Source organism: Podarcis liolepis (assembly GCF_965112155.1).
Source record: "Podarcis liolepis genome assembly, chromosome: 2".
Lineage (NCBI taxonomy): Eukaryota > Metazoa > Chordata > Lepidosauria > Squamata > Lacertidae > Podarcis > Podarcis liolepis.
The window spans coordinates 99,005,877-99,023,009 of NC_139555.1; the positions used below are offsets into that span (position 1 = coordinate 99,005,877).

Here is a 17,133-nt window from a genome sequence, read left to right on the forward strand (position 1 = left end):
CAGCAATGCTAACACAAACTAAGTACCTAAAAACTACAGCCCGAGTCATAAATCCTCTGCAACAAGTCATGGTGAAGTTGGCAGCCTTTGTCTGATGCTGTTGGTAATAGGAAGAACTTCAGTGGGAGGGAGTTCCATAGTTCCATAGCCGCCACTGAAGCAACCTTGTCACTAGTTGCCTTGCTTGCAGAGATGAGAACAGCTAGAACGAAGGGCCTCTGAAGATTATCACAGCTGCCAGTCAAGCTGAGAACACAACAAGAAAGCATATTTATAGTTGTAAAACCTCCGCGAGCTGTTTTCACGAATCTTGTTTACAAATACAACCCCTCCCCATAGGTGTTGTGAATTTTAATTGATCTTATTTTGTGAGTTTTTTTCATTCCACTCTTTTTTTCTTTCTTGCGGAGGGGAGGGAGGCTCAGGCGAGACCTTTCTGTATTAATAGCTAACTAAGACCAGAAAGAGAGAGAGAGAGAGAGAGAGAGAGAGAGAGAGAGAGAGAGTCGCTCCCAGAAAGATGAATAAACACTCCTAGTAAGTACAGTGCCTGCTCTTGAAAAGGGTAATAATGATTGATTGCTTTGCGGTTTCACTTTCACAGAAGTCCATATTCCGTGATTGGAGAAAAGTTTGGCTGGGGCCACAGTTCTAACTCAAGACAATAGCTTTATTCCGACTTGCCAGTGTTGTAACGATTAAACTATGCTTTGTGCAATAAATTTATTTGCAAAGTAGGTGGCTTCGTTTTGCTCTTGTGGGGTTGGTTGTTGGTTTGGATATCTTGGTTCGTTTTTAACATAAGGCTCAGACGTCCTGTCTGTTAGCTTTGGGGGTAGCTAACATTGCAGCTTCTGCACAATTAAAACCGAAATGGTCCAGCTCCTCTCCCCTCCCTATTTTCCCTCCTGAACTGTGTCACTATTTATGATGCAATAGCGGGTAATCCGGCAAATTTCTTTTTATGTAGAGGTTCATGGTGGAAAGCAGCTTTCTGACAGATATTATCAGCATTGTTCTTTACCTTTTGGAGCAGAGCTGCAATTCAGTTTGTACTTTGCAAACTGAATGGGCATGCAGCAGGGAGGTTTCTGAATGGGCTTTCCTTTATTAGCTTTGCTGATAACCCCAACCCTGCCCCCTCCCAAGTTCCTCATCCTGTTTGCCAGTCATCACTGGGTGAATAGAAATCATTTTCTTTAGGCAATGCAGATTAACAGAACTAGCAATTTTTCACTTTATTTGCTGCAATTAAGAACGGGCAAATGTATGCCTCTGTTTGCCGCACAATGGAGTCTTTGACTCTGCTCTGGTTTCTGAAGCAGAGGAGCGTGGCGTCCTGATGAGATGTCTTTTGTAGCTCGCAGTTAATGGCAGCCTATGTTTTGGGCTGTTATATTGTGAGCAAAACAGGAGATGGAAGGTCTCTGGTAGTATAATCCCATGCCTACTTTTTCTTAGGTTTGCTTGTAAGCCTCTCTCTTTGGTCTCTCTTTGTCCCCTTGGAGTGCAGAATCATAAGGCATTTTGCTCTAAAGATGCACCTGTACTTCAGTGGGTTTCACTTGTTCCTTACTTGCTCCTATACAAAATTCTGCCTACCTATACACAAATACATACAATGTTCATGAACCCTGACAGATAGAGTGTCTGAGCCCTAGTGACAGATCATCAAGGTAGCAACCGAGTGAGTAAGCTGTGCTCAGTGGGAGAGTACCTGCTTGTGGTATGCAGAAGGTCCCAGGTTCAATCCCTAGCAGGTAAAGGTAAAGGACCTCTGGACAGTTAAGTCCAGTCAAAGGCAACTATGGGGTTGCGGCGCTCATCTCGCTTTCAGGCTGAGGGAGCCGGCATTTGCCTACAGACAGCTTCCTGGGTCATGTGGCCAGCAGGACTAAACTGCTTCTGGCACAATGGAAACCAGAGCACACAGATAGACATTTACATTCCCGCCACAGTGGTACCTATCTATCTACTTGCACTGGCGTGATTTCAAACTGCTAGGTTGGCAGGAGCTGGGACAGAGCAATGGGAGCTCGCCCCCTCGTGAGGATTCGAACCGCCAACCTTCTGATCAGCAAGTCCAAGAGGCTCAGTGGTTTAGACCACAGCATCACCCGCCTCCCTAGCATCTCCAAGTAGGTAGGGCTGGAAAGAGACCCCCTTCTGAAATCCTGAAGACCTGTTGTCAGTCAGTGTTGACAAGATGGATCCATGGAGCTAGATGGACCAATGGTCTAATTGTGTATAAGACAGCTTCCTCTATCCAAGTCCTGCCAGATCAGACCTAAGGTCAATTTAGTCCAGCAGCCTTTTAGCTATTGTGACAAATAGTCATTGAGGCCTTATCCTCCAGGAATTTGGGCCGATCGGCACCATACACTTAAAGTACACTCAAAACATGTTTAAAATACATCTTCCCCCAAAGAAGCCAGGGAACTAGTTTCTTAAGGCATCCTAGGAATTGTAGCTTGGGGGCAGTGGGGCAAGCTACATTGGAATGTGCTTTCAATGTAAGGTGTGGATCTGCCCTAAATCTAATCTACGTTTTGGTGACCATCTTTGGTTCCCGTCTTGTGGCAGTAAGTTCCATAGCTGAACTATGTGCTGTTTGAAGAATACAGTCCCAAACACTCACTTTTTTAATCCTCTGATAAGTGGAAGAGAAAATGAATCAGATACGGACAGGGTGGGGGGAATAGAGTTCCTTTAGGATACTGGAAAAGGACTATATGAAACAGGACAATGGATGGAATTGAAACTTCTTTCTTGCTTGCCATCCACATATTCGGGGATATTTTGTTTGTAAAAAGTGAAGCATTAACTACTTCAACACAGGCTTTCAGAAGCTCCAGTTGTGGATTCATTCCACTGGACTAGACTGGAGGAAGTCATTTTATCCATAGACTTTATTGTTCTCCAGTCCCAAAGTTCCTAAACCAGTTTAAGAATGACAGGACCTATTCTGGGTTGGATCAGATGCTGATCAGTTTTTTATTCTTTCTTTCGTGCTCAATGTGCAGCTACCGAGGGGTGGGGCAGCCAATGCCATCTCCCTATGCCCTCTTTTATGCTTGGATCCATAGTTACATGTTTAATACAAAAAAGGAGACTCGCAGTTTTGCACTGAGTCCTTTTCCCCCTTGTAATCAGTGTGCAACTGTTTATTGTGGGATTAGCGTTTAAGCACCGAGCTGGCTAGTATAAATGCAGGAAACCGCAGGAAAGTGCATTGCAGGATATTGGGAGAAGAGGAAAAGCAGCAAGTTTATTTTCTAAGGCGAACTTTCACCAGCCTGGCTATTTCATGTACCTGATTACGTGATGTAACTTCTAACCAATGTTAGGGTCTAAAATGTATTGAGCACCAATTCTTTTCTTGTTACCTTGCAATTTCCAACAATTCAGATTTGGGCAAATTAGGTAACTTCTCCCCATGAGCAGATCTGTCTTAAATTCTGCACGTAGAATCATTTTTAGGAAACTTTTCGAGGGTAGCTTGTTCGACTACTGTATGCTACACATTTTTATTTTTTGACAAAAGGCATGCTCTCTTTCCCTACAGCTTCCCCTTTTCTGATTTTACCCCGCAGTAGGGAGTGGGAAAGGGAATTCATATCTGGCCTCTCAGAATCTGTGAACGGGTTTAATAGGCTTGACGTTCAGCCACAGTCTGTTTCGAAAAAAGCTTTTCCAAGAAGGGGTTCTTGTTGGCTTTCCACTATGCACTTGTCCCTTCATAAGCAATTCAGTGACTTCCCCTCCCTTGTTCCATTCAGACCCAGCCATGTGTGCACAGTGCTCTGTTTTGCCATGCTTAAAGCATCTGCAAGAGATTGTTTTTTGGGGTTGGGTGGGGTGCCTATTCAGTAAAGCTGCAGACTAGGCAGCTATCTTTCGACAGATTAGCCAGAGGAATTTCTATTGCGAGATTTTGATTGTTCAAGGGCCCTTTGGTTCCTTTTGTGTGTGAAACGGTGAAAAGTTGTGTTAGGACAAAGGCTGACAAAGTGTTTAATGAAAGCTGCGTTTGGCATTAGCAGACATTCCTAGACTTTCCCCCCTCCTCTTTTGCTGTCTCTCTCCTGTTAGCAAAAGGTGCCAAAAAGTTTTGGATAAAGTGTGCTGAATTAGCAATGACGGGTACATGTCTGTGAGCTAATCTGATGAAACCTTCAACTTGTTGAGTCAAAAAATAAATCCAATAGAACTATGACTTTATGGATCCATGCATTTTGTACAAGATACACAAGATTTGAGATTTGTGTGTGTCTGCATGCTGTATTGACTTCCTGGTTGTCTTCAAATGAAAAATAAAAGTTAAATTCACCTCATACTGTAATTACTCATAGGAATACAGGGCATATAGAATTAGCTCTTTTGTTATTGGCATAATTTTAGGTAGAAATTCTGCAGAAAGATATGTCAGTCTTTTTCTTCCAAGAATCCTTTTCAGTCATGCCACTATTTGATTCCCATTTTACAGACTAGAACCTGGGTCTGGGAGGCTTAATTTGATGTTTCTTACTGCTTTGCTTTAGGATTGTTATCCCCCCTATGTTATTCTAGCTGAGATCAGGACATCTAATTTTAGTAATATATAAGTAGGCAAATGAATAAAGAAGCCCCTCCACCTTTTTTATGGGAACAAACAAACATTTCTGTTTCTTTTAGAACCTTGGAGCTTAATGAAGTCATTCAGATCTGTGAGACATATGAATGAAATTGCAACTCTCGGAACATCTGCTATTACTTACACAAGTGTGTCTCACTCTTTGCTCATGTTGTGCATTCTTTTGGGGAGAATTATTGACTCCAGGGCTGATATGCTCCCTTACCTGCCCATTTCCCTCTTTGTCTCACTGACGAGCTCAGACTTGACTTTGTGGTGTGTGCATATGCATTTGAGGAAGGCATTCTTTGTCATCGTAATCTGGATAAATTGCGGTTTTTGTTCACTCTCATTTCTTGGGATGTATTGATTTAGGTTTCAAAGCACCTTGGAGAGCCTTAAAAATTGGGTATCTTTTGTTTAAATATAGAAATTTCTCTGAATTCTGCTAGCCATGGTGTCTGTGTTTTACCTCCACTGTCAGAGGCACTATGGCTTTGTAAACCAGTTGAGTGCTGTTGCGCTCAAGTCCTTCTGGTGGTCTTCCCATATGCCTCTGGTTGGCCACTGTGAGAACAGAATGCTGGGATAGAGGGGCCTTTGGCCTGATCCAGCGGGCCATAATAGTGCTGCCTGCTTCCGGCCTGGAGAGGAAACCAAGTCCTTTACAAGAAGTATGGATGGGATGGAGGGGAAATGACATGCGTAAATCCCCTGCTTTGAGCCAGCTTCTGGCATTAATGCTGGTGTAATGGATTTCCATTGCGATGTGATTTAAAACAACAACAGCAGCGCGCACTGTTTGGCACCTGGGATGTTATATATTTTTTAAATAACGCAAGATATGCATGTTTGTTTCCTGCACTTGATAAGGCAGAAATGCAGGGTGAAGTTGGGAGTTGTAACCGGAAGGCATAATGCAAGCTTACGCTGCAGTCTACTTAACATTTCATTCTGGTGGATCAACATTTTGCAAAATAACTTGCGTTTATCAGTTCTGAAGATATCTAATTCTGAAGCTAGTTGCTTATCCCTTAACCTTGCTTTCAATCATCCTTGCTGCTCTCTTTTTTTCCTGCTGCCCTAGTCTACAAGGATTTATTGTTTCATACTAGGGGGAATAAGACTGGCTCAGAATGTCACACTTAACAGAAAATCTGAAGTTATGCTGTCACTGGCCAGACGAAAAGGATGTAGAAGGTGGAGAAAAGGGACTGACTTGAAAGTACACACACGAGAGGTTGCCAGGGGATAGCCACCACTCTTTCCCTGGTGGAATTAAAAGCCTTTCTTTTGGAAATCTAACCTCTAGCTTTTGTTATGGCTGACCAAGTTAGTTGAGGTAGGGGGGAATTAACCTTGGGTATGAATTCTAGTAGGTGGCACAGGAAGTTGCAGGAGTACTTCGTGTGGCGGCTTCCAGATGCTGTTGGACTACAACTCCCATCATCTTTCACTATTTGCCATGCTGGCTGGGAGATGGGAGATGGAGTCCAAGATCATCTGGAAGGGAACCACGTTGGCTATCCTTTGAGTCAAATGCTTGTATTAAACACTTATATTTGAGTAAGCAGCACTGGACACAGGGGGATTCACGTCTAAGTAATTACAGACATAGGATTGCATTGGTTCATAGACAGACCTGCATGCACGGTGGTTTTTTAGAGCTAACATTATAACCCTTCACCTGTGCCCAAGCCCGTTACAGTTGAAATTCATTATAGTGTTGAAATTAAGAGTGGCTCAATCTTTGTCTCAGTCATGTCATGATTGTGCAGCTTTTAATAAAGATAGATGATTGATAGATAGATAGCAAGCAAAATTCTGGTTGGTTCCAGCATACTAATGAGAATCTTTTCATGTATGCCTGCTGTCTTTAAGGTAGATGGTGACACTCTTTCAGTATCTCCTGCATGCTATGCTCTGACAGTGAAATCATGTAGTTTACACTTTTGTCTTTGGTCTTCATTGTGGTAGAAGTTGGATGGATGTCTGGCCGACTCCCCCCTCCCCGCTGGAGATGATGACCTGAAGTTAAATGGACTTATAACCAGGTCAACAATTCTTAAGGAACGCAAATGGGAAATAGCTGATGTTCTAACAAAAATACGCGACCATCACAAAAATTGGTCTCCTTGATGGAGCACTGGAAAGTTGCCAATGTAACACCAATTTTTTAAAAAAGGGATTTGCAGAGAGCCTGGAAACTGCGAGCCTGTTTTGTCTGGTGTCTGTCCTGGGTAAATGATGGAAAGCATTATTAAAACAAGAATTTTGAAGTACATAGAAGAAACATCACACTGGGAAAGAATCCACATGGCTTTTGCAAAGGGAATCCCTGCCTCTCCAACCTTTTGGAGTTCTTCTCCATAGAAGGGGTGATCTGGTAGACGTATTTGTGGACTTGTTGAAAGCTTTTGACAAAGTCCTTCACCAAAGGCTGAATTTTAAGATCTTCCCCGAAGGTCTTGCTCTGGGTTGACCCCATTGTCATACAGGGCAATAGGTAAACAGTCCACAAATACGTCTATCAAGGGCTATCTGCCATGGTAGCTAAATGGAATTTCATTCAGAGGAAGTCAGCCTTTCAATACCAGTTACCAGTGTGAGAGGCAAAGACCTGCTTGAGCCTCCTAAAAGCTTTAGGATGCCCACTTTTGGTAGTAAGTTGCTGGACTAGAAGGACAATTTTATCTGATCTAGGCAGGACTTTTAGGAACATAGGAAGCTGCCACATATGTCATTATGTTCTTGGCAGCTTCACAGTTGCATGATCATGCTCCCTTCGGTAAAGACTTGAGCACCTTTTTGGAGAGAGCTATAAAGACTTTTTAAATATTAGGCTTAGCTTTAGGTGGCTGGGTATTGAACCGGTTTCAAATAACGGAGCCTGCTTCTCCAACTGTTATGTAGAAGGACCAATCTGGTGAGCAGAGTGCATTTTCCTCCTGTGTGCACTCACAGGTAAATCCCCATATATAAAACACTGCTAACTAATCTTGCTGTGCAAGCCCTTAATAATTAAAATTGCCATATTTTTGCTGAGTGAAGTGACTGCCAGGTATGCTGATTCGACTGTCTCTTTATTTTTAACAGAAACCTGAGCCACAACAAGTTGACGGAGATTGATCCTTCTGATTTCTCTAACCTGCCAAACCTACGGGAAGTGTAAGTATTTCCTTCAGAAAGGACTTTAATCTTGGCTTCTCCCCCCACCCCCTCCCCGTGCCGCCTTCACTTCGATTCTGGCTGGGATGGCAGCAGCAAAATGTATACTTTCCCGTGACATGCTTTCATTGTATTGCTAGCTTGCATCAGCAGATTAAATCTGAGCCATTGTTTTTTCTTTCATACTGTACCTGTATGCTTTTTCTTTTTTAATTAAGCAGTCAATTAGCGGAACACAACATCTCAATTAAACCGCAATACATTTATTGGAAATCATTGATGTTTTGTCTGCCTCCTTTTGTCTCTACCCCACTCTGCCTGTGCATTTCATAAATTGGAATTAGCCAGAGTAGTTCAGGTAACCACACCTGGCTGTGTGGATACACTTTCATCTGGCAAGGCGGAATGGGCTCAGCTGGGACATCTGATGCTAACCTCCCCCCCCCCCCCCGAATCTCTCGGGGAAACAAAGGTGTAGTGTACTGTACTACAGAATTATTAACTCGTTCTCCTCCCACCTTCTGTTTGCTTGTCTGCGAGACAAGGTGGAGATTTTGGGTTTAGTAGCGTGGTGGAAAGATTGCCTTGGCACCAGTTTGTGGTAGTGGAAGCCAGGAAAGAAAAGAGAAATGTTAAGTTTGCTTGTAAAAGTTTATTCCCATACCGGATCTTGGTCCATTTCTCTTACTGTAGCTTATATTCAGGTGGAAGGCTGTGGAAAAGGCATTAGGTTTATGTAAGAAAGGGCTGTACAGTGGTACCTTGGGTTCAGAACTTAATTCGTTCTGGAGGTCCGTTCTTAACCTGAAGCAATGTTCTTAACCCGAGGTACTATTTCTGGGTTAGCGGAGTCTGTAACCTAAAGCGTCTGTAACCTGAAGTGTCTGTAACCTGTTGTACCACTGTAGCTCAGTGGTAGAGCAATTGCCTTGCATGCAGAAAGTTTCAGGTTCAATCCCTTACAGCCCCAAGTAGGTCTGAGAATGTCATAGAATCGTAGGATTGTAGAGTTGGAAAGGACCCTGGCGGTTATCAAGTACTGCTCCCTGCAGCTCTGGAAACCCAACTGAAACATCTATGACAGATGGCCATCCAAACATCTGCTTTAAAACCTCCCACCTGAAACTTTGGAGAAGTGCTGCCAAACCACCATAGATGCATTGCGCATGACCCAGGGAGGCCACTTAAATTCAGCACCCGCATGTTGAGCTCTTGCTGTCTCTCCCCTGTCACCTTTAGGATCACTTATGCAGGGATGGGGAACCTGCATCCCTGCAGATGTTGATGGGCTACAGCTCCCATCATTCCAGACCACTGGCCTTTCCGGGTGAGGCAGATGGGAGTTGGAAGTCCCAACAGCTTCTGGAGGGGCGCAAGCCAAGTTTTGACAGCCATTGATGTGCAGCATAGGAAGCCATCCTGAACATTACAGGACCAGGGTGTGTGTGTGTGTCACCTGAATGTGGAGGTAATTGTCTTTGCCATAGTACCCCTATATGGCGGTAATATGGGGTTCTAGCGTAAGGAAGCACAGTGTTCTGGTTCATAGATGAGAAAAAAAACATGCCTGTTCATATATATATATATAGAGAGAGAGAGAGAGAGAGAGAGATTTGATTTTCTGCTATCAATTTTTAAAAGAAATGAGTAGCAAATTGAGTAAAGCTTCTTTCCCAAACATTTCTCTTTTTACAAAAAAAGAGAGAGTAAAAATAAATAAATAAATCTAAGTGCCTTTCAGCGAATCCTCAAGAGAACTGTGCTATTTTTGAGCAGGATCCATTTCAGCATGACATTAGCCTGGCAACTGGGCTGTAAATATTTTATACTGAGTGGCACTCCCACCTCCCCTTCTTTACCGCACAGAAGAGCACGATCAAAGGGGCTAGAGAAGACAGCTTCCAACCAGACAGCTAGTGGTCACCTTTGCTTGCTTGCAAACGTGTGTTTGGTTTTTTTTTTTGAGGGACATTGGAGACCAGGTGCCAAAGCCACTTACCCAATGCACGTTACAGCAAAACGTCTTGTTGGAACAATGTAAAATAACAACCGAGGTCTTGGAACCGTTTGTTTTCGTGGCCCAAGCTCTAGGATATATGGGAGATTGCCAAGTTCTGACAAAACTGCAGACCTGCACCACCAGTCTCCTGTTTGTCAGACGCAACTAAAATCCTCTCCACTTCTGTAGCCTCCACAAATGCAGCCGTTTGTCCCGGTCAGAAGCGCCATATGTGCTGCGGTGCTCACATGGAGCTCATCCCATATACAGTGGTACCTCGGGTTACATACGCTTCAGGTTACAGACACTTCAGGTTACACACTCTACTAACCCAGAAATATTGCTTCAGGTTAAGAACTTTGCATCAGGATGAGAACAGAAATTGTGCTCCAGCGGTGCGGCAGGAGGCCCCATTAGCTAAAGTGGTGCTTCAGTTTAAGAACAGTTTCAGGTTAGGAACGGACCTCCGGAACGAATTAAGTACTTAACCCGAGGTACCACTGTATTTTGATTTTGTGTGTGTGCGCATCCCTTAGTGCACAGTTGCTCCTTTTCACAGACAAGGACGTCTGTATGGCCTGAGGAGCTGCATCAGGCCGCTGGGCCATCTAGTTAGCCACACTGGTCTCGCAGTGGCCAAGGACATGCTTGTGGAAAGCCCGCAAGAGGAGCCTTAGTGCAACATCACTCTCTTCCCATTTGTGATTCCTAGTAACCTGTATTAAGAGTCTTACTACCTCTGGCAGCGGAGGTAGAACATAACCATCGATAACTGCCTCCTCAGTAAAATTGTTTAATCCTCTTTATTTAAAAGCCATCCGAGTCGCTGGCCATTACTGACTCCTGTCGGATTGAATTCCATAGTTTAATTATGTTTCATGCGCAGAATGTATAATGCATACACCTGCAAGGGAGAGCTGGATTGAAGCAACTATGTCTTTAAAACATTATTTGAGCAGTTATTGAAAATTAGCTACATGGTTCGGGACACTGTGCACTATTCCCAGGGTTTCCAAACCTGTGGCGGTTCTTGGGCAGTTTCCTTGACTCAGAAGAATTGGTTCGCATTAGCACAAGCCCATTTTGATATCCCAAGCAGGATTTTTGAGTGCTAAGTTTCTGAAGGATCTATTTATTTGTTTATTCCATTAAATTAATGTAGCGCTTTTTAAGCATCAAGCTTCTGAGGGAGTTATTTGTTTCTTTTGTTTATTTCATAAAATTTACACTGCTTGATTGTTTAAAAAACCCTCAAAGCGGTTTACATAAAGATAAAAAAGTAAAATCCAAGAAAAAAATCACAACCGCGCTTTCAACAGTATGATAGTTAAAATACTAAAACAGATTTAAATTGCCTCAACTTTCTAAGGATCTGGACAGGCTTGTCTTAAAGAGATTAGGCGGAAAGAGACTTGAAATTTGTTTACATGAGGCCTTCATTCTCTCTTTCCTCAGACTTATCTCCCTAGAGCTTTTAGGATATCATGAGCCATAAATCCAAACAAACAACTTTTAAGCTATGTGGATCTGAAAACCTAAAGGGTAAATAAATGAGAACCAAATATGCATTTCCTTGTTAGAATTAGAAGCTCTAACACGTTCTGAGGCAGAAAGTCAAAATATTTCCTCTTAATTCCCGCACTGCTGCTCTCCTTAATTGCTGGTCGGAGGGTGAAGGCCAGGAAATTTAGGCAATTTTCAGTCTGCCAGACAAGCAACTGTTATTATGGTAATTAATTGACTAATTCGACACACAAACAAGGGGTTTTTAAACCAAGAACAGAGCATGCTATGTGACCCAGATCAGCTTTCAATCCACTCACTGACAGAATTTAAATCCTATGCTACTGAGACGGATGTTCTCTTCTGTCTGGTAGCGCAGCAATGGAATGACAAGTTATGAAGCTTCTGTCTTAACAAATTCTGCACACACACACCTTTAGAAAAGAGTTGCATATTCATTCAGTCATTCCACACACACCCCTTACATAATCCTAGTTTGCCTTTGTTTGGATGCAAATGTCTTCAAATCATTTCCAGAAGTTTATTTTCTTAACAGAATTTTTAAAATATACAGCTTATTTCAGCCTTTTACCTAAAGACAAGGAGATACAGCTTTGCACGAAAATTTGCTTTTGAATGTGGAGGCCTGTACAAAAAGAATTCCTGATTGAGACAAATAGATTCCAATGGCGAATAAGCATATTTTACACATATTACACTTGTACCTCAGCTGTCAAACGCCTTGCTACTCGTACCTTTCGGCTCTCGAACGATCAAAACCCGGAAGTGAGTGTTCTGGTTCCCAAACTTTTTTTGGAAGCCAAACATCTGATGGGGGCATTCCTCGGCTTCTGATTGGCTGCAGCAGCTTCCTGCAGCCAATCAGAAGCCGCGCTTTGGTTTCCGAATGTTTTGGAAGTTGAACGGACTTCCAGAACAGATACTGTTCAACTTCCAAGGTACGACTGTAGTTTGTTTTAGAAAATGGGCTGCAGCACATGTACACGGGGATGTGTCTTGCATCCAGAAGGTCCCAGGTCATTTCTTCTCCCTGAGATCCCAGAGTGCTGCTGCCAATTGGAGCAAGCTGCCCCCCCCCCAACCTAGTGTCCTCCAGATGTTTTAGACTCATAACTCCCCTAATCACCAGCCAGCGTATCCAGGGGGCGACGGGACCTATAGCGCAAAATATGTGGTGGACACCCTTGGCTGTAAGGGAAAACTCTGGTTTGTTTGTTTATTTAATTACATGCATATTCCAGCTTTCATCCAAGGAGTTCCAAGTGGCTTTCATGGTTCTTCTTCTCCCCCATTTCTTCCTCACAACAACCTTGTGAGGTAAGTTGGGCTGAGAGTGAGGGACTGGCCCAAGGTCACCCAGAGAGCTTCATAGCTGAGTGGGGATTAGGATTCTGGTCTCCCAGGTTCTAGCCTGAAATGCTTAACCACTACACCACAGTGGCTCACCACACTGGTTCCTTCCCTCTCCTGGATTCCTAAGATTTCACCAGTTATTGCCCTGTATACTTTGAAGCCCACGTCTCTTGCAACTGAAGCGATGAGTAACAGCCGAAATGAAGCATTTAAAAAGTCACGGTCGCTTTACATGCCCATTTCCCATTGAAATAAGCAGGATTTGCACTGGAATCCTGTGCATGTTTACTCAGAAATATGTACTGCTAGTTCAATGGGGCTTCCTCCCAGGAAAAAACGAGCTTTGGAGTGCAACCTTCAAATTGACTGGCTTTGGCTCATGTGCAGGGTTAAGCCCTGTGAAGCTTGTGCTTCAACCTCTCCTGTTGAAACCAAGGGGGCTTTTAAAGGGAGGGGCCTGCTTGCGTCATAGTTGAGCACTTTAAACATGAAGACTCTGACTCTCAAGTTGCTCAAGTCAGTGTCTCAAATTGTATGTTTATGGGATACAGGCAGAGCAACACCGACTCTACGCAGCCAGCGTGGGCCCAAGACACTTTGCTTTCTGCGATCAGGCATAACCCTCCCTTCCCATTCTGACACCAGTTCCAGATTTCATCTGTCTGCCCTCCTCATGGTGCCTCCCAAAGCAGGTTGCTTTCATTCTGCCAAGTGGCCAGGCTGGTTCGGCACACAACCCTGCTTATGGGATAACACTCGAAGGGGGGCACAATAACTCCTCCGCATGTGGAAAGGCCATGCAGAGAAGATTGCTAGACTGCATCGTTCCTTTATCTCTTTTGCCTTCCAAGGTACAGTGGTACCTCTGGTTAAGAACTTAATTCGTTCCGGAGGTGCATTCTTAACCTGAAACCGTTCTTAACCTGAGGTACCACTTTAGTTGATAGGGCCTCCTGCTGCCGCCATGCGATTTCTGTTCTCATCCTGAGGTAAAGTTCTTAACCCAGGGTACTACTTCTGGGTTAGTGGAGTCTGAAACCCGAAATGTTTGTAAACCAAGGTACAGTGGTACCTTGGGTTAAGAACTTAATTCATTCCAGACCTAATGGGGCCTGCCGCTGCGCCGCTGCCACATGATTTCTGTTCTCATCCTGAAGCAAAGTTCTTAACCCGAGGTAATATTTCTGGGTTAGCGGAGTCTTTAACCTGAAGCGTATGTAACCCGAGGTACCACTGTATTTGTAACCTGAGGTTCCACTGTACACCAATAGTTAGTCATACAGCCCCCTTCCCAGCCCCTCCACCCGAATTTTCTGTCAGGTACCACGGAGTTTGTGACTACTACTCAAACACATTCTTGGCTGTGTGTAACTCCCACTTCGATTAAGTTCATGAGTAAGATGCCATATGGGGTTACAGTTCTCTCCTCCTTTAAAAAACAGGAAAGGTTGCATGCATAATACGGCAACAGGAGCTGCGCTCTGAAATCTCCGGGAGCTGAATGTGTCTCGTGATCTGCAGTTTGGCCACCCTTGATGGGGACCTGGCATGTGCTGCCGTTCCATAAATATGTCTTAGCAATAACTGAAGTAGGCATGGAATGTGCAGCTGGGTTTCTGTTACAAGTGTTCTTGGCAGAGACTTGGCTGGAAAGTCGCAAAGATACAGGAAGCGCCGAACGAATAGTTTTCTGCAAATAATCAAGGTAATGCAGGTTGTTGTTGTTGTTGTTGATGGTGACAGCCGAAATCGAGCTTCATCCTTACAGCAAAACGACTATCTGAGGCTCGCCAAATGGGCACACCTCGTTTCAGAGCTGCTTGTTTTTAAATTCGCCTCAGGGCAGTTACGACCAATAGTGTATAATAGTGTGCAAAAGGTTCTCTGAATCCCTTCATCCAGTCTAGAGGGTAAACAACTCCACTGTGAGGAGATGTTAGAGCACTTGGGGCTTTTTTTGTTTAGAGAGAAGGTGAGTAAGGTGAGATTTGGTAGAGGTGTATAAAATTAGGCATATTGTGTATAATGTGGAGAGAGAGAAGTCCCCCCCCCCTTCTTTCACATAACTTCAGAACTCGTGGGCAATCTGTGAAGCTGCATGTTAGAAAATTCAGGACATCTAAAAGTACTTCTTCAGATAGCGCATAATTGGCCTTGGTTGCACTGTTGGATGACCACCTTTGGGAGAGATAAAAGACAATACTTCTTCATGGAGCGTGTGGAATTTGCTTCCACAAGAGGCGGTGATTTCTACCAACTTGGATGACTTTAGAAGAGGATTGGAGTGCCTTCGTGGTCAGGAGCTGTAATGTTTCTGGATACCAGTGGAGAGGGCTACTGTGCTCAGCTCCACCTTTCCATGCATCTGGTCCACAGGCATCTGGTCGGCCCCTGAAAACACTGGATACTGGTCTATAGATAGGCCATGGACCCGATCTAGAAGACTCCCAGCTCGTTATGTAAACATGCAATGATTTCTGTCTACTCAAAAGCTTATGCGTTATTTTATGACATCTTGGTTGCCACCTCCACGAGAGGTCTTGGAGGGTGGCAACATGAGAATGGGCCTTTTCTGTGGTGGCTTCCCATTTCTGGAATGTTCTCCCTAGGGAGGCTTGTCTGGTGCCTTCGTTGCATATATTTAGGTGCCAGGCAAAAACCTTTCTCTTCAACCAGGCCTTGGGTAGATTAAACAGTATATGACCTTTTAAATGTGTATGTGGGAGGAAGGTTATTGGTTTGTTTTGCAGTAATAATAATAATAATAATAATAAATTTATTTATTTATACCCCACCCATCTGGCTGGATTTCCCCAGCCACTCTGGGCAGCTTCCAGCAAAATATTAAAATACAATAATACACCAAATATTAAAAGCTTCCCTAAACAGGGCTGCCTGTTTTATTACGTATGTTGTGTTTGTATTTTGTATTTTTATGATGTGAACCACTCTGGGATCTTCAGATGAAGGGCGGTATGCAATTTTAATAAATAATAATAATAATAAATGTGTTGGTCTAATGAGATTTTGTAATTTGTTTTTCTCATGGGCTGGCATAGGTGCCATTTTGCTTTTTTGTTTTAAAATTATTGTTCTTTGTTTCTTCCAGGCATCTGAATAACAATGAACTGACAGCCATCCCATCCCTGGGAGCAGCTTCAGCCCACATAACTTCTCTGTACCTGTAAGTCTCAGTTTAGCATGCCTGTTGATATATTCTTTCTTTCAGGAATATGTGCAGGGTGTGTGTGTAGAAAGCTGGAGCTTTCTAGAACACCTGGGATTCAATGTAGATTTCTCATCCCTATGTTCCTGCCTCTTAAAAATGCTGTCGGACAGGTGTGGCCCTCCAGATGTTGCTGAACTTTGACTCCCATCATCCATGCTTAATGGGTTGGACCAACCCCCATGACCCCTAACCATGGACATGATGGGTAGGGCCAATGGGAGCTGGAGTTAAACAGCATATAGGAGGGCTATCTGTTCCCCATCCCTGATCTAAAGGGAGAGCTCTGACATTTCCCTCATCTATATGTGACTGAAGAAAGATATGCAGTATCAACTTTGGACCTCAATAAAACACATTTCCATAGATTCATTGCTTCTGCCACCCTAATTGTATTCCTGCCCTTCATTGTGCACTTCCAGAATTTATTGTACCCGACGTTGCTCAGGAATTCCAAGAAACCCAAAGAACTTGTACGGTTTAGAAATGGGTGGTTACCATCAGTGCAGTCTTGAAAGGCCACATCCACCATCTTGAGTCAAAATGGTGTCCACTTTAGAGAAACACAGATGAAAGCTTGCCCCTTTTTCTCGGGAACTGTCGTGAAGAATTTGGGTTACGATATCTCCAGGGTGCCCAAATTCATAGCGAGCAGGACAACAAGCTTCAGAAATACAAAGTCGATGTTGCTTCCATTTGCCCCCTATATTGATTGAAGGTTGCAGTTGAGCCCAGTCCTTTTCATACTTGGTCAGTGGCTGTTGTTATTCAGTTCCTCAAAGGAGGCATGCAAGGTCTTGGGAGAGAATATGATATTGGAGTGGAACGTGTAGTATACATGGTGTCCATCGAGCCCAGACTGTACACTCAGCATGGTATGGAACTAAGACCTAGACTTGGGCATGTTCCCCACTGTTGTGTGTCACATGACTGAGGCATAGGCCTGTTCACAGCCACACACACCTCCCAAGAGATGATCAAGTGATGTTGCTGCAATGATTAGGCGCCGCTTTTTCTCATTTTTACTTTGTGATGCCATGGTTCCACCGTTTAACCAGGCTCCCTCCAAATGTTTTTGAGACTACAATTCCCATCATCCCTGACCACTGGTCCTGCAAGCTAGGGATCATGGGAGTTGTAGGCCAAAAAGATCTGGAGGGCCGAGGTTGAGGGAGCCTGGGTTTAACTGTTGTTGTATTGCTTGTGGGCTAGCACATTTGTTTATAGTGCTGAGATATCGCCTGCAAGTCA

The 17,133-nt window shown here is 43.7% G+C and overlaps 1 protein-coding gene across 1 annotated transcript in view; it reads left to right on the plus strand.

Annotated features, from left to right (window-relative positions):
* Positions 1-17,133, plus strand: part of LRIG1 (leucine rich repeats and immunoglobulin like domains 1) — a 132,931-nt gene that overhangs the window by 49,553 nt on the left and 66,245 nt on the right. The window contains exons 2-3 of the mRNA XM_083491298.1: positions 7,709-7,780; positions 15,766-15,840. Coding sequence (XP_083347424.1) covers positions 7,709-7,780; positions 15,766-15,840 — 147 coding nt within the window. The remainder of the gene's footprint in view (positions 1-7,708; positions 7,781-15,765; positions 15,841-17,133) is intronic.